This window comes from Nansenia antarctica, assembly GCF_963989245.1.
Source record: "Nansenia antarctica genome assembly, chromosome: 3".
Classification (NCBI taxonomy): Eukaryota; Metazoa; Chordata; class Actinopteri; order Argentiniformes; family Microstomatidae; genus Nansenia; species Nansenia antarctica.
In genome coordinates this window covers 52,378,082-52,399,188 of record NC_137688.1, presented here as the reverse complement: position 1 = coordinate 52,399,188, position 21,107 = coordinate 52,378,082, and the positions used below count along the sequence as shown (strand labels likewise).

General features: G+C 42.5%; 2 protein-coding genes across 2 annotated transcripts; one reads left to right on the top strand and one right to left on the bottom strand.

The window, feature by feature from the left end:
* Window positions 1–1,021: 1,021 nt before the first annotated feature.
* nme6 (NME/NM23 nucleoside diphosphate kinase 6) lies at window positions 1,022–7,573 on the top strand. Its single transcript, XM_080526592.1, has 5 exons — window positions 1,022–1,393; window positions 2,669–2,771; window positions 4,605–4,644; window positions 6,153–6,313; window positions 6,989–7,573. Exons 1-5 carry the CDS (start codon window positions 1,304–1,306, stop codon window positions 7,138–7,140), a joined length of 546 nt encoding a protein of 181 aa, XP_080382718.1. The 5' UTR covers window positions 1,022–1,303; the 3' UTR covers window positions 7,141–7,573.
* A 4,406-nt stretch (window positions 7,574–11,979) lies between these two features.
* Window positions 11,980–20,734, bottom strand: baalcb (BAALC binder of MAP3K1 and KLF4 b; the record flags this gene model as incomplete). The annotated part of the gene is made up of 3 exons (XM_080527370.1): window positions 11,980–12,156; window positions 19,337–19,536; window positions 20,551–20,734. The coding sequence occupies 3 exons, from the start codon at window positions 20,732–20,734 to the stop codon at window positions 11,980–11,982; spliced, it is 561 nt and encodes a 186-aa protein (XP_080383496.1).
* Window positions 20,735–21,107: the final 373 nt, after the last annotated feature.

Sequence of the window (21,107 nt, the reverse complement as noted above, 5' to 3'; positions counted from 1 at the left end):
GTTCCCCCCTCTTCTCCCCCCCAGAGGAGGTGACAGCTGTGGTGTCACCCCAGGTCACATGGGCATGGCAGGTGGAACAAACCTATGTAGGACAGACCCCCAACCCTGTCTTTACCCCACCCCACCCCCCTGAATGTCACCCCTCTTTCAAGGGTGTGGCTTCCCTGGCAGAATGTGCCAGGTGTTTGGAACTCTCATGCCCGAGCTCTCACATTGACAGGATTCCATTTCCGGGGACACAAATCTGTCATATCTGACTTAGTAGTCGATGTTATCATTCCATTTTCCAAAGTAAAAAATTAAATAAATAATTGTGAGCTTTAAGTGCAAAAAGCATGATGATTACAATATGATATCCAATCATTCTCCAGTGTGACAACATAAACAATCACTGATGTAAAACTTGACTGGTGTGGTTGTGAGCCAGAGTGTGCTGGACTCTAGAATCCAGTGGCTATAACTGTTTGTGGGACAAAGATAAGAGGAACAAGCTGTCATCATAGCTATGTTTATCTGTCGACACAAAAGGAGTAAGCACAGTGATAAATGAACTATGCGGCTCAGGAGAGCCGCACAGATGATCTTCAATGTAGTCATGGACTACATTTTATTTATTCCATATTTTGAGTGCCTTCGAATTCTTTCTTTGTCAAACTGAGACAAAAAGACACACATGCATTTGTGGTCAATATCATATTCAGATGAGGAGCATGTAAAGATCACACCAGGTAAAACATAACAGGGGGAACGTTTAGTTGAGGGTTTTATGACTTTAGGACTCAATTTACGGACGGACCAGGTAAGAAATTCCCACTGTCATTCAATAATTAGTTCAATCTTTAAACACTGACATTTTCATTCAATAATAATGGCAATCCTCAAACACTAGTAAAGTATCCTATTTCAGATATAATTCATAATTGTGTGTGCCAGGACAATTACATAGATCGATGCATTGCAGCTTTGTTTCCAATATGGCGGCGCACGAATGAGAATCAGTAGCCTTTTTCTTCAAGTTTCCTAAATGACCTACGTATGCAACGAAATTCGATTACTCGATAATACATAGAGGTTCACAGCTATGCAAATTAAGAATTAAGAACTAAATTAAGTAGGCCTAATGATAATTAATCTCCAATGAACCAGTCAGCTTAAATGTTCTAAACGATACAATCAATGTTTACATTTCTCGTCATGTAGGGTAGGGTCTAGCTTGAACGACATTAATTGTGCTGTGAATGAAGTATGTCTATATTAGTCTACAGTATTTCACCTTTGCACGGACACCCTCTTTTCACCAGGCATGTTAACCACACATCGCTGTGCGAAAGCACTGCAGCTCACCCTCGCGGTCATCAAACCAGATGCAGTCGCGCATCCTTTGATGCTGGAGGTGAGCCCTTTGATTTATACCTGTTTGCTTTGCCTATATGAAATCCGTGACTGGAAATGCATTGCATTTGATAGGCTAAATTTATTGGACAAACCACCGAAATTATTCAAGTAATATTCAGGATAGGATAGGCCTACATGTAATATTAATTTAATCGCTGTTCATGAAATCTGTGGCACAGAATCAAAACATGAATGTATTTCTATGTCTTTATTCAGAAATATGATTACATAGCAGTGGAGGCTCCTCCATAGAGGTGGAGGAGGCCTGGCCTCCCCAATAATTTGAGAGAAGAGAGAGAGATTTAAAAAAGCAATAATTATATTTATTTTATTTAACATATTATATTATATTAATATTATTTCCGTTTTGTTCATAAATCAGATTTTTTCCATGGCTAAAACCCAATATTGCAATTGTAAAGCACCTACAGGCCAGAATCCCTATCCGTTTCTATTGAAGGAGGCCAGGCCTCCTGTCGGAAAGTGGTTTCTCATAGAAGTCAATGTAATGCAATTTTTTTCATGGCAATATGTGATTGGCCAAATCACTGAAAATGGGCGGGCACAGGAGGCCTGGCCTCACCATGCATTGAGTCCAGGGATGAAAGATTGTGTGTAATATATAAATAGTTGTCTGACTATTTGGTGATGTAGGACAGCCAACTGGTTCATACCTCAGCAAATCTGAAGAGGAAAAGAGTGATCCTTTTTTGTTATGGGCTTTTTTGTCACCTTCCCCATATTCGGCCTGGTCTAATTTGGCTCTTTTTCTGGGATTGGGGTAGTTCTAAAGAACAACCAAAAAAACATATTTCCCCCCAAAATAACATTTGACAACAATAAATTTAATTAATGGGAGACCCTAAAGATAAGAAAAATCATTGTTGTCATTTGTTCTACCTCGGGTAGGGGTATCTCGAAAACTAAAGCCTTTTTTGAGGACTTGCTGCTAGACTATCTAAATAATGTAATGTAGCTAGCGAACAGAAGTGGAAAACAAACATCAGATCAGATATATAAACAGGTTATTTTGATAAACTAGCATAGAAGACTAGCCTATTATAGACTAACCTAGAAGACTAGCCTATTATAGACTAACCTAGAAGACTAGCCTATTATAGACTAACCTAGAAGCCTAGCCTAGAAGACCAACCTAGAAGACCTTCTTGGAGTAGTACATCCTCTGTCTCTATTCAGGATCTGATGCCGGGGTAACATTTGCCTTCACCTCTCAGTATCTGAAGCAGGGATAACGTCTGCCTTTACCTTTCAGGCCCTTCACCAAAGAATACTGGAGAACAAGTTTGCTATTGTCAGGTCAAGAGATCTGGTGTGGCGAAGACAGGACTCTGAACAATTCTATGCTGAGCATGCAGGCAAGTCATGCTTCTGCCTTGTATTGTTTTGTTGTTGTGTGTATTAAGATGGTTAGATAATGGTTAACTCAAATAAGTCTAACTAAGGAAAGGGATTATCAGAAGGACTATCTAAGATTTTGGAGGATATACAGTAGCTCTCTCTGTGAGTATGGGGAGTATTACATCCCTTTAATGTTCATTTCCATACAGGGTTAGGGTTAGGTTATACGTCGATCGTGATCGACCGGTCGATCGCATGGCATTGAAAAAAAAAAAAAGGAGAAAATATATAATAATATTATCCATCCTCACTATGGCATTTGCCACTTGATTGACGTACAGGTAAGCCAGTCTGAGATCTCATCTTTTCGAGCACAGGTTCACCACGCATGCGCGATCAACCGCGCCAACTACAAAATACTGGTGAGCTAATTACCTAGTTAGTCTTCCAATTTCTATTATTTACTATGTAATACTAAAGAAAGGGTATACAAATGAGTGGGGAAGCTGGACCAAGTAAGAAACCAATAACGTACAACTTCCATCCAGAATGGGAGGAATCTTTCATCTTTTTTTTCACAATGTCATATTGGAAGTGCGTCTGTCTGAAAATCTACGATAGCTATTTCACTATTTTGTGTGTCTGTGTGTGTGTGAGCGAGAGTAGCAAAGAGGGAGAGTTTGTGATGGTCTTCTCCTGTGTGGCTGTGTGTCAGAGAGAGAGAAAGTGTATTATGAGTTTACTATGCAGGCTGGGAACTGTGTGTGTGTGTGTGTTTGTAATGGTGCCGCATCAATATGCCGACGGACCGTTGTGCCGACAGCCCTCCCTGCATGTGAATGCTCTCCGCTTGTCTCTCAGCCTTCTCTTTAACAAACGATATAACCTACCCCTAACCCTAGCACCCTAGCACCTAACCCTAACCCTAGTTTTCCCACATGTACCGTATTCCCACATGTACCGTAACTGCAGGACCCTAACCGTCGTCATTGAGAGCTGTCGGCATCGTGGTCCGTCAGTCAGCTCTCGCAGAAATCCGCTAATAAACTGTCGGCATCGTGGTCCGTCGGCATCGTGGTCCGTCGGCACAGCGGGTGGGCCCCGTTTGTAATACGTGCGTGTATGTTTGCGATGTTGAAACTAGACTGGTAGATCTTGGCAGACTGGCTACTTGAAAAGTAGATCTTGGTTCAAAAAAGGTTGGGCACCCCTGCCCTAACCCATACAATTAAGACAATCTGGACCCTAATGTGACCAATTAGCTACATTTAGTGTAAAGTAAAGATACTACTCAAAATAACACAATTCTAGTTTTCTTGTGGGCTGAAAAAACGAATGATTCAGTGTGATTGGTCATGGTGTTACAGACTCCCAGGTTTAATTGAGTGTCAGCTGCTGTCACAACTGAAAAATAGCAAAAAACACTCTCCTCTTGCCAGCTTCGAAGGCACAATTTGAGTTCAGACACTAGTCAGAGTCGGAATGATTCACCCCTCCTGTAGTAATTGAGCATCTTTCCTGAGCACGACACCTACCTTGAATACTGATATGGCTATTTTCTGCAGCATCTCCGTCAGTCAGGTTTCCAGGTTTCAAGTGCCCGGAAATGGCATACAAATTCACATATAAGCTTGTGATTAGGTGTTCTATCTGAAGTTTATCTATAGCCAGAATTGTCTCTTGTGATTTGCATATCTTGTGTCTTTCTAAATGTTATCTTTCTCTATTTTTGGTGTTCTCTCTCTGTTCCTTTATCACTACACATTGCTGATATTTATTACATTATTATGATTTTCCCCTTGAGGGAATTTTGAGAGTAGGTTTTTATGTGCTTTTCTTTTGCCTCTCAGGAAGATTCTTCTACCAAAGGCTGGTGGAGTTCATGTCAAGGTAAGCTTCAGCCCAGCCATTAAGCCTAACCTTGACTGTTGGCTCCCACTGCCATTATACTAACCATTGTATTTGATCCCCACATCATTAATTGCTCTTCCTTAGGTTTGTAAAAAGGAGGAAAACAGCTCTTAAGATGAAACATTTACTTGTTGGTAGCACTATAAAACAGATTAATTGATAAGCCATTTGTAGATCATCCATTAATAATGAACTCACTGTTAACACATTCTTACTCCAACACTTATAAACACTATTAAATGCATAGTAAATTATTAGTAACTATATTAATTAACATGTACAAATTATGATTAATTAAGTATTATAATAAGAAAATATACAATTCACCCTTTACAAAGTTTATCAAGGTTTATATTGTTATATATATTTGTAGACTGTGATACATAAATGGTGACGTCATTACTGGCACCTTTACTTTTGAAGTGTTACTAATTCTTTAGGACTGATTTGTAAACTGCTGAAATAGAGTTTTGTGCAGTCCCTATTCTAAAGTTGCAACTATTCACCACTTTATATGCATGCATAACGGTTTATAAGCCATTTGTAGACCATTGGTGCAAATCATCTCAATAAGGTAAATACATACAATTTCAGTAACATTTGACGTTGAAGATTGAACATTGTTGGAGCAACTAATAGGCCAACCCACCTCTGTGTTGTCAAATCACAGGGATGCGAAACTTACGGTTTGGTGAAACCTTTAAAATAAAATCGCTTTCTCTAAATATAACATTTTGAATACATGTTAAAAATGTTTATTATTGGACAGTTGGACTTCCAGCTGCTGCTACATTCGGCTCAATTTATAGAGCTCAAACGGTAAGGAGTTGTGGCTTGATGGTATAGGGCTGTGAACGGAAGAGACAAAATCTGTTTACCGTCTTGACTTTTATTTTAACAAGAATTACGTCTACTAGCTGCTCTGCTTTCTTCATGGAGCTCTGCACTAGGCCCCCCTGTAGAGCCCCCCGCTGGATTGCAATGATGTTTTAGCAACGTCATCCATGGAGCCAAAACTGTACTGCCACGGTTGTCATGGCAACTGCTCTGTCCTCAGGCCTGGTTTTTGCTGACCGGAGATGTCAGCGTGCAGCTTTTAATGTTTAGTATAACTGGAGGCGAATTATGTTCAACATTTATTTTTAGTGAAGCTTTTCCATGTGTGGTTGTTATGTATAATAAGACGTGCTGTTGTGTGACTTTTAGCAGGATTTCGTTAAGTGGAGAGACTGGCTTGCATTCTCTTGATTTACTACAGTAGTATTAAGATCAAAAGAATCTTGTTAGCTACTGTTATTCCCAGACCTATTCTTATCCTTCTTTTGGCTCATTTGCAAACACCTAAACTGTCTCTATATTGCAGCCCATTCATAAGCAAACCAGGAGACATACTCAGAGCTGCATTCTTTGCACTTGTGTCTTTATTTAATTTTTTTATTGGTTTAAAATGTTTTGTTTTAAGACCATCCATTGTGATTTTCCCACAGTGGTCCGATGCGGGCGTACATCCTAGCCAGAGAAGATGCTATAGCTCACTGGAGGGAACTTATGGGGCCAACCAAAGTGTTCAGGGCCCGGTATACCTCCCCTACCACCATCAGGGCCCAGTTTGGACTCACAGATACCAGGAATACCACTCATGGCTCAGGTAAAGCTCATCAAGATGTCCATGATTTGGGAAAACCTCAGACTGAAAACAAAAGATTAAACCAGCACACATTGTTTCCAGAGTTTTACAGCCTTCTGGAACTTTCATTTCATTTCCCTGGTGGCAACTCTCGGTACAAACCTAAGAAGTAAAAAGAAGAACAGACATTTACCAATTTACCAAGACCCACCTCCTCAGTTCACACAGAAGTGGAGAGGAGCACTTGAATGTTACGTAAATGCAGAAATTAAAGGGAGGGACTGGTACAAAGTTTGCGAAGGACAAGCTCATACTTCTAAAAATACTGCTACATGCAAATTAATATGTACCATAAATGATGACATGCAAATATGCCTATGTCAGTCATTGTTAGTCTAATCAATCTCAAAGTTAGCGTGCTTTGACACAGTGCCATAACAGAGATGTGTACCAAATTGGAGGTTAACCCTTGTGCTCTTAATTCCTGCGTATTATTATTATTCTCTTACAAGAATGCAGTGGAAAGTAATTCTGTTTGACTAAATCGAAATGCAGGTCTTTGTTAAGAATTGTTATGCATACCTGTATGTTAGCTTAATTGGAAAATATACAATATAAATTAAGTTAGATGTCCCCAAATGGATTGGCATTGAATTGTGTTTTCACAATGGTTTCTCCCAACATTCTCTTTCCCAGATTCGTTGGAGTCAGCGCAGAGAGAGATACACTTCTTCTTTCCAGATTTTCTTCCACAGGAGTGGATGGAGAAGGAAGAGCCAGTATTCAGGACCGGATGCATGGAGTATGACCAGCAGAGACAGATCCACACTCTACCAGCACAGAGCTGACCTCAGTACAGACTCAGAAACGATTTAAGACTGAATCTGACTAGAAGCTCACTGAAAAGTTACTGACCAACGGTCAAATTCCGTCTGTCATAGTAATGTTTATAACTCTGTCAGTATATATTTTTAATACCTGGCTGGCAACAGGCCATACTCAAGCATGCCATATTTGCTAATTTCACCATTTAAAAAAGGAAAAAGAAAAACTATAGCTTAAATTCTACTGATTGAATTGATCCTCAAGGGTTTACGCATGCACGCACGCACACGATCCAAATGCACTTCTATCCACCAGGAGATTTGTCAAGAGATAATTATTACTTGAATGGAATTCATATAAAAAGAATGGCATTTTCAACAATGCATTTTTTTCATTGTTAGGTAGCTCATTTCCATCCAAAATGTTCCTGTGATGACAACTTCAGAGTATATATGCAGCTTCCATGAAGTGATTTTAAGATAAGAAAATTAAAAGATCTGTCATGTCTCATGATTTAATGTCAGTACAAATGTACACTGTCCATATTGATATATGTTGTTATGCTCTCCCTGAGATGTTCGCCACTAGGGAGGGAGAGTGCAACCTCCTGCCTATAACCACTCTGCTAGTAGGTGTAAAAATAACCGACCATGGGTGTGGTGCAAGCACTTATTGATAACCAAACGAAAAAGGGTACCTTTTAAATAAAAGGATCTATTGCTGGGGGTGAAAAGTATATTTACACATGCACAAATATTTACAACATTCATATACATTAAACAATTAACAAAGGGTAGGAGAAGGGAGGGAGAAGGCCATGCGAACGGTGTCACAAAATAACAAACAGGCACAGCCCTATTCTTCCCTACACCTCTGACCTACCCATGGGCGTCACCACCATATATTTGGGGGGGGACGTGTCCCCCCCACCTTTGAAACAAGGTCGTTTGGACCCCCCCACATTTGCCATCAAAAATATGTTGCATGACTGGTCAGCGTTATTTTCATTGCTTCACAATCAAATCCGTTCCACTTTATGAGTAGGGGATTGCCCATATCCAGAAGTCCACTCCGCGTTTTACTTCTGTTTTTAACACGGCAGCAGCAGAATCAGACACGCACGCAGATTCAAAACATTCAGACTGAGGCAAGACTATATTTAGATCATCCACCAAGATGGATATAAGGAAAAACAATTCTAAGAAGAGAAAAGTAAGTCAAAGTCATCCAAGTTTTCCCGTGAGTGGCCAAACAGCAACATTGCGTTCTCCCAAGGTCAAACACAGCCAGCTTTTCTGATAAGAATGTTAGCACCTTATGAGACATTCTCTGTATTAGCAATAGAATTAGCATAGCCTACTAGCAACCAAATACGAGCTAGATCAGCTATATGGCACTAGCAGTTTTGTTAGGCATTACTAGTGCGGTTAGACATGTTTAAATGCAGAACAGACACAGGCGAAATGTCATCAAAAGCACAGAATGGCGACAAACACCTCACAGTGCTTACCTGTCCTGTCATTATTGCATCTCCTGCCCGTGTTCATTGCCCTGAGCATTTGCACAATTTAATTTGGCCATTGCACCCACCCAAAGAATCAATTTGGCATCTGATTGCTTGAGCTAGGGTTAAAAAAAATAAGAAGAAAACACCTGTTCCATTTATTTTTCTATTTCTAAAATGCTTGTGATTGTATTTTTTGTATTGATGATTGTATTTCTATGTCAAATGTTCTATTAGAGAAAAACAATATGAACAAGTGCTCAATGCATCCCCATTTCTCCTGATATAGGTGGTTGAGAATGAGAGTGAGTCAGAGGCAGGGGCAGCAGGCAGGGGCAGTGGAGACAGCTCTAATTCACTCTTTGATTTTGTTTGTTTGTTATAGTTGTATGTTCTGCAATGCACTGAAGAGGGCTAAGTTTGATTGTAATAGGCTCTGAGTAGCCTAGGTACATATTTTATGTTTCCTCATAACTTTTTATTCAATTTGTTGACTCAAAGTTACCTCATTCTTTTCTAATTCACTCTTTGATTCTTTTTGAATCTTCATATTTAATAAAGTACCTAAAAAGTGCCACGTGTCAGTGTCAGGCCTCTGTGAGTTAAACCAAAACATAATAGTAGTCAGTAATTGCAGACCATGCCAGCTCCAAGGAAAAACAAAGAAAGAGGGAGATTATTTTGGGTGTAAAACGCACCAGAATGCAGGAAATTGAATCTACTATTTAAAAAATTTCGGGGGGGGGACCCCCAGACCCCCCGAAAAATAAGTGTCCCCCCCACATTCAAAAAGCTGCTGACGCCCATGGACCTACCTATATCACAAACTAACTAACCCGGAACCTAACTACCTGCTACAGTATTACGGGGCGTAACACCCGCTCGCTTCTTACCTAATGTTTCTAGACAGTGGTTATCTACGTGATGTAGTGTATACCCCAGGGTATCTTACCTAGCCCTTCTCCCTTGGCGAGGAAAAGAGAAAACAGGGGTCATCAACACACTAAACCAAAGCTATGAACAAAAACAACGATTTCTAGTAATAGTTTATCCAATTAGTCAAACAAAACCACTATCAATATCTCTCAACAAAACACCAAACTTCTCTCTCTCACTACACATGACAAACACACATTAAGTAGGAGATATGATCTTCTGTGATTGGATGACCGGGGATGATTGCTGATGGAACACAGGTGAGGGCTGACGAGACAACGATGATGGACAGGAACCAATAACGAATAGGGGAGGAACCACATGCACACCACTTCACCTAGGGGGAGACAGACAGAAGCAAAACAAAAACAGACACAGGACATAGTGAGCTGCCAAGTCTCACGCAATCACCGTGAGACTCACGCATTTCAACCAGTTCTCACGCTCTCACGCCGCATCTCTATTTCTCATGGCGAGAAATAACAATTGTTTTAAGGGACTTTTATTTTTGAAATTCCTTGAAAGAAAGCTACCGGACATGAGTTTTGTTATGTATTTTGGTCTGTGCTGTTTGCCGTAGCTGGAAGTGCAATGCATGTTGGGAAACCGTGGCAGCTTTCTGCACGCGCGTTAACTTGAGTCTGCAATCGAAGCGGCAGGCGAGCGCTGATGGAAGAACCTGTGTTCCCGCGAGCTGCAAGAACGTAGCAAGCAGTGTTGCCAGATTGGGCTACTTTTGGTACTGGACGGGTGGATTCGGCAGCTTTTAGACTGGTTGGGCTGGACATTGTCAATTCCGTCTGGCAACCGTGGTAGCAAAATATGTGCATACATTACAACATCGTATCTGGTAGCCTACTGGACTGGGTTGCACCAATATGGCGTAAGTCATTACTAAATTACTAAACCCCTAGTTGTTACTAGCTAGTTTCAAACTAGTTGTTTACTAATTTCGGTTGCACCACGCCAATCTTTTGCCAATCTCAGCTAGTAAATACTCAGTTTTGGTAACAGTTTTTTGTTTCTCTACTGTAACATAACCAGGTACATTAATAATTAATAATTACAATACAAATACAACAATTGGGGGTCCCTCAAAAAAAATGCACAAAATCACCCACCAAGCCCTCATTCTGACCCAGGAAAAACCCTGGTATGTACTCTATAACATGATAGCCATCTATGAGCAATGCACTGTATATAAGATGATGATCACGGGTCTTTCTGCTGCTGACCAAGGGGCTGAGTCCTGTTGATGGGGCCAATTTTTATTTTAGAGTCTGTAGGCTACTGTATTTGTTTATTAAGATTTCATAAATATGATATATTGTCTGAATGTTTTTATTGTTTTATAAAATGTTAATTATTTTCATTTCTTGTGCTAGTTTATTATGAACAACATGTAAAATTGCAGGAAACTAGCACAAATAATTGGGTGGGAGAGAGGGGCCGCCGCTGCCAAAACGTGTACAGTTTTGGGTCGCTCCACCGCCAAAAAATCTCACTCCAAACTTTTGGTGAAACTTGGCAGCCCTGCACTGTAATACAAAACATACAAAACACAAGTCTGTAACATATGTATATCAAAAGAAACGCTAAAAAGATAAGCTAAAAAGACCCAGGCAATTTGACATTTTATATAAAACACAAACTAGACCACTTTGTTGTACTCAATGCTATTTCTACCCCTTGCTCTAGACATGCCATTCATGTGTTGTTTCTCCTGAAACCCAAGATAACCGTGATTCATTTGCCACCTGCTTCATTGTGTATCAATTGTTTGTTGCAAATAATGTGTATGTGAAAAATGTATATAGATTAAGATTCATCAAGTTTCAGTGTTCCCTTCCAAAAGTAATTGTAACATTCTCAACTCTGAGTCTTCTTGTGCTATACATCAGATAGATAAAGAGATTTAAATGATGTGAACATGGAGAAGTCTCAATTATGATTGTGTCTGATTTTGAATCAAGCTCTCTTCATGTAAACCTGAGCATGCCGACGCTCTATGAATCACTATCCGAAAAATATATACATTTGCTATCCAATCCACTAGTCATCATATAAAAAAAGATTTATGTTCCTTAAATGCTAGTTTACGAGTTTAAAGAGTTAAGTTCACAGAAAAAGAGGTCAAGACAAAACAACAACGTCCATGACTTACCTATAGATAACAGATGCATCACAAAACTGCCCTAAATATTTTGAAAATATTTGTGACAACACTGACAAGCTAGCTAGCATAGCCAAAGATGTAAGTATCTGCTACAGCACGCTTCTTGTTCTTGTTCTTTTTCAAACATATTGGTCCATTTTATAAAACCAAACTCTTTAAACAAAGCTGAAGCTTCATCTCTCTAATTAGGTGTCATCACCGTATCAAACAGCATTCAATATCATTGTCTTTGGCTCCTGCCACTCCTCAGTGCACTTCGGTATTCCCTGCTGTCACTTCCTTGATGGCCTCAATAGGCTTTATGACCTCGAAGGTGGTGTGGGACATCTCCTTGATCTTGCCGCTCTTATCCACCTGCCGGATGCTCTGTGTCACAGTGATGGTCACCTGCTTGGTGGACATCCGTTTGTCCTGCCGTTTTGTCTGTGGAGGGTGTTGATACAGAAATATTTAACGTACACTCCCTATTGTAATAGATTAAGGGAGCTTGGCATAACACAGACTTTGCTGATTAAATTACTGATATATCTCTAGAGTTGTCAATGTTGTTTCGTAAATCTCAATGGATTCCGCTATCAACATAAATATAATTTGCTTCTTTCGGGTTCATGAAGGCATTTAGTTAAAGTTAAAGCAACAATTACAGTGGGGTGCAAAAGGTGCACCCCTGGTTTAAATGTCTGTTATAATTAATCTCCAAGTGATTGAAAGCAAACCTGAACACTAAATGCTACAAAGTTAAACATGACACCTTTCTGCAAATTTTAATGCAAGGTTTCTTTTTATTTTAATTTTTCTGAGTTTTTAAAATGATAAAAAAGGAAAAGGCCGCTGTGCAAAAGTTTGGGAACTCTTTTGGATTATTCTTTGTTACCTTTTGAGAAGATGATTACTAAGGCCCAGACCAAGGTGATTCGTTAGGGCTTCATTGAGTCAGTTGAATATAATTCCAGGGTTGTACTATATATTCTGAAGTAACTCCATGCCTTCTAAAATATTCGACTGCGGTGGCTGTTGTGTCTGGTGTTAAAAACTGTGGTAACCTAACTTATGAATAATGGGAATGCCATCCAGGATTCAAGTTAACCATTTATTGTAGAACGGTAAGTAACAACGTGGTCCTCTGGTCACTGGCTAGCTTAATCTGGGACCCCAGCTATTCAACAGGTAACTCAAGCCCAATACATCTGGTGGTCCCCTACTGGCGTGGGGTGGTACAACAGGTAGTCTAACCAGGATATCACATCCCTCCCCCCTTAAGCTGAACCTACCACGGGACCTGAGACACAACATAAACCATAAACAATATAATTATTCTTCACTTGAAAACTAGGAAGGTGGGTAGACTGTCACCTTCCCAGCAAGCTCCCAGAGCGCATTCTTGCTCTTTCTTGAGGGAGCTCACTATTATTATTATACAAAGTCTTTCAGATGAGCAGGAGTCTGTTTTGTCCTCATGGAGCGACGTAGTGCCAATGGAGGCTCTGCTATCCCGTCCAGCGTAGTGTCAGCAGGAGGCTGTTCAGGAACACCTGTAGGGGCTGTTACTCTCTCACTGACTGGAGTGGTAAGGACAGGATCCTCCGGCAAGGCCTCTGATGTATGTCCTGGACCTGGTAGGTTGATAGGCTCTGTAGTCTGCTCAGATGTAGTCGTGTCGCTGGTCGTTGTTGTGTAGAGCTTCCTGATTTGGTCGACATGTCTCCTTGTTGAATGTCCACTACCTGTCTGTACTGTATGCGATACGGGTCCTGTGCTTTCCTCAATGATGGCTGGTATCCACCTTGGTCCGTGGCTGTAGTTCCGGACATACACCTCATCCCCAGGAGAAAAGCTCCTCCAGTTGCTGTGTGCGTCATGTTGTTTCTTCTGTTTCAGCTGATTCTGCCGGATTTTTGTCTTCACATCTGGCCGGAGCAGATCCAGTGTGGAACGTAATCTTCTGGACATGAGCATTTCAGCTGGTGCCAAGCCAGTTGTTGTTTGTGGTGTGATTCGGTAGTTAAACAGAAATCTGGCTATTCTTGTCTCCAAGGTGTTTCCCTGCACCTTCTTTATCCCTTCTTTGAATGTCTGTACTGCTCTTTCTGCCAGGCCATTCGATGCAGGGTGGAATGGGGCGGATGTCACATGCTGTATGCCATTCTGCTTTATGAACGCCTCGAACTTAGCACTTTTGAAGCATGCTCCGTTATCTGATACCAGCATCTGTGGCAAGCCGTGTGTGCTGAAGCACTGTCTGAGCTTTTCGATGGTTGTTTGACTGGTCGCTGTGTTGGTTGGATACACATCTATCCATTTTGAGTGCGAGTCTACGATGACCAGGAACATCTTTCCTAGGAAGGGACCTGCATAGTCGATGTGGAGTCTGCTCCACGGCGTCTCAGGCCACTCCCATGGGTGTAGTGGTGCACAGGCTGGAGACTTCCTGTTTTCTTGACATGACTGACAGGACCGCACTTCCTGTTCAATCTCCATGTCCATTCCTGGCCACCATACATATGAGCCGTGGCCGTGGCCCTTCATCCTGGATATTCCCGGGTGTGTGTGGTGTAGCTGCTTTAATATGGCCGTCCTTCCTCTCTTCGGAATGACCACTCTCGCCCCCCAAAGCACACATCCATCCTTCACACTCAATTCCAGCCTCCTCTGACTGTATGGGCTGACTGAGGGGTCCACCTCTCTTGGCCATCCTTTCAGGCACCACTCATGCACCTGGGAGAGTGTTTCGTCCTTGGCCGTCCACTGCTTCACCTGAGCTGTTGTGATCGGTGGGTCATCCATGACCTCTATCATGAGCACTTTGTCTGCATCCTCCTCTTCTTCGGCCTGGGGCAGGGGCAACCTGCTCAACACGTCTGCGTTCGCGTGATCTTTACCGGGCTTGTACACTATTTTGTACTCGTATGATCTCAGCAGGACTGCCCACCTTTGCACTCGGGGCGACCCCATCTGTGGCACTGGTTTCTTCTCATGAAACAATGATATCAATGGCTTGTGGTCAGTGCTGATTGTGAACGTCCTTCCATAGAGGTACTTATGGAACCGCTTAATCCCGAACATTATTGCTAGCCCTTCTTTGTCGAGTTGTGAATAACCTTTCTCTGCAGGTGTCAGCGTGCGTGACATGAACCCTACTGGTCTCTCACTTCCGTCTTCCATCACATGTGAGAGCACGGCCCCAACTCCGTAGGGTGAGGCGTCACACGCCAGCACCAACTCTTTGTCAGTTGTGTAGTGCACTAACACTTTGGCTGATTGGAGTAACTGTTTCGATTTCTGGAAAGCTTCTTCCTGTTCTCTGTTCCAGGCCCATGACACACCTTTTCTCAGCAGATGATGTAACGGGGCTAGGTGTGTGGCCAGGTTAGACATGAATTTATTATAATAATTTAACAAGCCCAAATATGCTTTCAGCTCGGTCACTGTTTTTGGGGGTGGGGCTTCCTCTATGGCTCTCACCTTGCTCTCCACCGGATGTAAGCCTTCAGCATCGACCTTGTGTCCTAAGTACTCGACTTCATCCTGCAGGAATGCACACTTCCGTCTGTGTAGTCGCAGACCAGCTTCTTTAAGCCGTCGGAGTACGTTGTCCAGCGTGCTCAGGTGCTCTGCTTCATCTCTCCCGGTGAGTAAGATGTCATCCAAGTACACTGCTACTTGGGGCAGGCCCTGCAGTAGGCTCTCCATCATTCTTTGGAATATTGCTGGTGCTGATGATACTCCAAATGGTAGCCTATTGTAGGTGAACAGGCCTCTCTGTGTGTTCACTGTTAGGTACTTCTTTGATTCCTCCTCCATCTCAATTTGTTGGTAGGCGTGGCTTAAGTCAAGCTTGGAGAACTGTTTTCCTCCCGCCAGGGCATTGAAGAGCTCCTCGACACGGGGGATCGGGTACTGTTCTAGAGAGGATGCGTTGTTTACTGTGAGTTTGTAGTCCCCACAAATCCGGATCGCACCATCTGGCTTCAACACAGGGACTATGGGTGCTGCCCACTCAGCATACTTAACTGGTGATATTATGCCCTCCTTCAACAGTCTGTCCAGCTCTTCTTCCACCTTGGACCTCATGGCATATGGAACAGAGCGAGGGCGATAGAATTTTGGACAGGCTTCGGCAGACACCCGAATTGTTGCTTTCATGCCTTTTAACATGCCTAGCTCATTTTTGAAAACTTCCTCATTTTTAATGAGTACTTCCTGTAGTGTTTGTGCCTCTGTACTCACATTCTTTATTTCATCCCACTTCAGCTTTATGGCTTCCAGCCACCCTCTTCCTAATAAGCTAGGTCCCGCACCTTTCACCACTACTAGAGGCAATGACTTCACCTGCTGTGCATGTCTCACCTCCACTTCTGCCACACCTACTACACAGATTTTTTCACCAGTGTATGACTTCAGTTTGAGTTTGTTTTGTCTTATTTGTGGGCGTTGTTTTTCTCCCCACGTCTCATTGAACTTGCTCTCATTCATAATGCTCACACTGCATCCTGTATCAATTTAAAAATTTACTGTCTTCTTGTTTACTCCAATATTTACAACAAAAGGTTTCACTTTCTGAATCGTTGTTTCCGTTTTCAAGCAGGTTAACGTGAATGCCTCCTCTGAATCAGAACTCTCCTCCCCGTCCTCTGCTCTCTCGCGCACATTGTGGGAGCGGTGTGGACGTGCGCCCCTGTGCTCTGCTCTGGGTGCGTTGTTGTTTACACTGGCGCGTGCGTCATCTCTGCCTCTATTACGGCAAGCTTTAACTATATGGCCTAATTTCCCACAACCGTGACACTTGGCATCTTTAAACTTGCACTCACCGGCACTGTGCTTTGTCCCGTGACATCGGTAACATTCTCTCTGTCTCCGGTTAACATCTTCGTAACGTCTCTCGTCCTTCCTCCCCAGTGCGCCCTCGGTCCTCACCTGGTTACAAGCGGCTTTAGCCTGTAGGTCGTGAACGTTTCTGCTAGCGGTTTCTGCAGCTACAGCAAGTTTGTACGCTTTCTCAAATGTTAAGTCCGTTTCAGCTAGCAAACGTCGTTGAATCCGATCTTCATTTATCCCGCACACCAACCTGTCCCTCAGCATCTGTTCTAGGGTAGCACCGTAGTTACAATCCTGGGCCAACTCTCTTAGCTCGGCTACGAATGCACTGACGGTCTCATTAGGCTGGCGAGAGCGGGAGTCAAATTTATACCTCTGGACAATTTCACTGGGTTTCGGACTGTAGTGATTTTTCATTAACGTCGCCAGTTCCTGGTACGTTTTCGAGCTAGGCTTCTCTGGACTCAGTAGGTTCCTCATGAGTTTGTACGTGGCTGGCCCCACTACACTGATGAGAATCGCTCTCTGTTTATCCCCATCATCTATGTCATTTGCCTCAAAAAACTGCTCCAGTATCTCGCAGTATTCCTCCCATGTCTGGGCCTTAGCCTCGTAGGCTGACAGGGTGCCTAGCAACACACTCATGTTCCCGTTACCTTAAATCCTCAGTCGAATTTTTCTTGGTCCACCGTAGCTCGTTATGCCGCTAGCTTAGCAACTGTCCGATTCAGTCCTACCGCCACCTTGCACTTGAACTCCCGTCCAGCATCTTTCTCCACTCGGGCCCTTGACTTCGTGTCCTTATGTCCCTCCAGTATCCTCGTCGCCAATATGTGGTAACCTAACTTATGAATAATGGGAATGCCATCCAGGATTCAAGTTAACCATTTATTGTAGAACGGTAAGTAACAACGTGGTCCTCTGGTCACTGGCTAGCTTAATCTGGGACCCCAGCTATTCAACAGGTAACTCAAGCCCAATACATCTGGTGGTCCCCTACTGGCGTGGGGTGGTACAACAGGTAGTCTAACCAGGATATCACAAAAACCATGGATTCCTCTAAACAGTTGTCCAAGGATGTCAGAATTAAGATAGTTCACTTCCACCATCAAGGAGAAGGCTACAAAAAACTCTTGCAATGTTTCAAACTACATTTCCACTGTCAGACACATCATCAGAAAATGGAAAATAAATGGAACAATTAAAGTCAAGGCAAGATCTGGAAGACCAAGAAACATTTCAGATAGAATGGCACGAGATCTGGTGAGAAATGCTCAGAAGAACCCACACATCACTGCAAAAGAGCTGCAAAAAAGAGTAGCAGACACCAGTCTAGTTGTTCACAGGACAACAATACAGCGTACCTTAACACTAGAACAGCCGTGCCTTTTTTACCTACTCAAAGAGCCGCCTCTTTACAATGCTCAAGCTGCTATTTACACACAATGACTACTAGTTGGCCGCTTGTAAATTAGCCTGCTTCCTACACAGAACAATGGCAAAATAGCTTTATATTAGCTTATCCTGATGTGATTTTGAAAATGTAAGGATACTGGGTGGTAGAACGTACATATCTAGGAAAAGTCATGAAAGGAGGGTCCTGAATTTGATCGAGTGCAAAGATATAAAAATGTTCTTTACTCACAGGGATCAAATGAATTAAGCATCTGAAGTATGCAAAAGAAAACCTTGAGGAACCCGAAGCCTATTGGAACAATGTGCTTTGGACTGACAAAACCAAAATTGAACTTTTTGGCCACAACCAAAGAAGGTATGTTTGAGAAAAAAGGGTGAAGCATTTGTAGTGAAGAACACGGCCCCGCGGTGGCGTAGCGGTCTAAGCACTAGCCACTAGTGCAAGCTGCCCACCGGGGACTGGGATCGAATCCCGGTCTCGCCAGATCCGGATATGGCCAAGGCACACAGGGAGCGGCATATTGAGCGGCCGCTCCAGAGGGCGGTATAGGACTATTTCCGGACAAGGATCCGTCGCGCAACAGCGCCCCCGGGAATAACGGTGCTGGGCTCGAGGAGCCAGTCAGCTAGTCTGCCTGGCGATCTCCTCTGGGGCTGCCGGCCACGGGGTCGTGCGGCGGATCCTACGCAATAGGCAGGGGATAATTGGATGCTAGGTTGGGTTCAATTGGATGCTAGGTTGGGTTCAATTGGATACCAAATTGGGTGAAAAAGGGATAAAATAAAAAAAATAAAAGAACACCTTGCCAACTGTTTAGCATTGAGGTGGATCCATTATGCTTTGGGGTTGTGTAGCAGCTGGGGGCACAGGTGGAAGGAATATTGTGCAGGTGGAAGGAAGAATGGATCTAGAAATTGAAGTTGAAGACAGGTTGGGTATTCCAGCAAGACAATGACCCGAAGCATACCATGAAGTACCTCCAGGAAAGATGGATGAAGGTTTCGTAATGGCCATCACAGTCCCCAGACTTGAATATTATTGAAAATCTGTGGAGATCTCAAACATGCCATGCATGCAATAAGGCTGAAGAATATTTCTGAGCTAGAGGTGTTCTGCCAGGAAGAATGGGGAAAAATTCCAAAAACAAGAATTGAAACACAGTAAAAATAAATTGTTTATCTTGCTTTAAAATGTAATGTAATGTGTCATGTTTAACTTTGTACCATTTAGAGGTTAGGTTTGCTTCTTTTCACTTAGATATTAATTGTAAAAGGCATTTTGACTAGGGGTGCCCACATTTGTTTTGCACCCGACTGTACAAGGGGGATTACAGCAGAAAATGCATCCTTAATTAATAATCTGGTTACTCACTGTCTCCTCTGTATGTAAGACACTTCTTCGCTGTACTGTGGTACAAGATGAGGGTTGCACCGCCTCCCGGTGGTGGGAGGCCAATATTGCAGGGGTGTCACTGGACATAGTGTCATTCAGGCCCACTTCAGACATGGCAGAGCAAACCTTTAGGTAAGCTTGAGCAGGAGCTGGCAGGCCGTCATCGAAGAAATCTGTCACTGAAAAAAAATGGAGGTGTGCCCCTTTAATAATCCCTCAAAGGTATTAGTCTCACTTACCAGATCGTGACTATGCAAAGAGATGACAAAGGCACTAATGCATCAACATACATACATACATATTTACTCAACAAATACTCAAGGACTGTCTAGTCTGTAAGGATGAACCCATCAAGCTCACAAGCATTGTGTGCATGAGTAATTCTTCCTTTAACTGACTGGCAACCATTGAAGCGCATGTTTAATGTTTAATAAGTAGTTAGTTATTATCAATGTTAAAATCATGAACAAATTACATTTGTGAAATTAAATGATTCAGTATCAATTTGAAAATAAAAAGTGTTTGATGTTTTATTATTTATCCATACTTGTGTCCTGTTTTATCGTTTCAAAAGGTTACTGTTTTCTTTTTTGTTGTTGCTCCATGTGGACCAATGGCTGCCACATAGTGGTGACTAAAGACTGTAGCCATTCCCATGGCAACCAGAGGCCTCGTGGCAACATGCGATTGCTGGATTCTGATGCAAACTCCAAGCACTCATCCGCCTAGCAAATTGATTTTGCTTGACTGTCAACTGTATAATTTTTCTTACAATTCTTGTATCCTTTTTGATGGTTTTAACCCATGCTTAATGTGACCTACCATTGGGTGAGAATAAACACCAGCGTACAGTAGTCTATATTAGTTAATTATTAGTAATAAATAAAATAACATTATATTTCTCGATTCTGGACCTGGAGAACCACATGCATTGCAATCTTTTTGAATATTCTGAACCAACTAATCATCAAGCCCTGAATACTATATAATATACTGTGCTGTAACAAAAGCCATGCCGGTCTCCAGGGACAGGTGTCTACTCGGAGAGATGAAAAGTGTAAAGTGCATGTGTTTTCTTTCTTTTCGTTGTTATTGTTGCACCTGTCAAAACCTTTTGGATGTGAGTATACACTCTTAAACTGAATCCTACAACGGCCAGAACACTGGCCAAGTAGCTGCCTCGCTTCTCATACCAGGAGTGACTGTTTTCTCAGAGGCGAAGCCCCCCTCGGATGAGGTCTCATAGGCGATACTTTGGATGGAGGAGAGTGGTATGTCAGTGTCCGTGTTGGTCAGCCATGTGGATTCAGTCTCCTTGGTCCAGCTCTCTAGGTAACGGGGCTCCAGGGCATCCGTCCTGCTTCCGCCACACCCCATGGTTCTCCACAGCAAGAAAGAGAAGACCAGAACAAGGACTGTGGATTGAAGAAAACCTCCTCAGTGGTGAAGGCACAAGCACAAGGTCATTCTCTCTCCTCAATCGGACGGCTGAGGTGAATTGTAGTGGTGTTCACCAGCACCCATTTGATGCATTTTCTCATTTATAAAGTGTCCTCCATTCGCTTCAAGATGACAGAAACTTAAGTTGTTGTTTTAAAGAACATCCAGGGGCAAAGGTGAGAACATTGTGGATCTTAGGGTTCACCCAGGCAAACTCTACCTGCACACTCACACCCCTTAGGTTCGATGATAGATGGCAGGTCAGTTTGTTGCAGAGACATCCAGGGGTTTTGCCTGTGGAGGAAGTCAA

Excerpts from the sequence above, each read along its gene's own strand:
- nme6 (XM_080526592.1), top strand. The coding sequence starts at position 1,304 with ATGTTAACCACACATCGCTGTGCGAAAGCACTGCAGCTCACCCTCGCG. Across the intron at positions 2,772-4,604 it reads ATTCTATGCTGAGCATGCAG|GAAGATTCTTCTACCAAAGG; the intron begins GCAAGTCATGCT and ends TTTGCCTCTCAG. Across the intron at positions 4,645-6,152 it reads CTGGTGGAGTTCATGTCAAG|TGGTCCGATGCGGGCGTACA; the intron begins GTAAGCTTCAGC and ends ATTTTCCCACAG.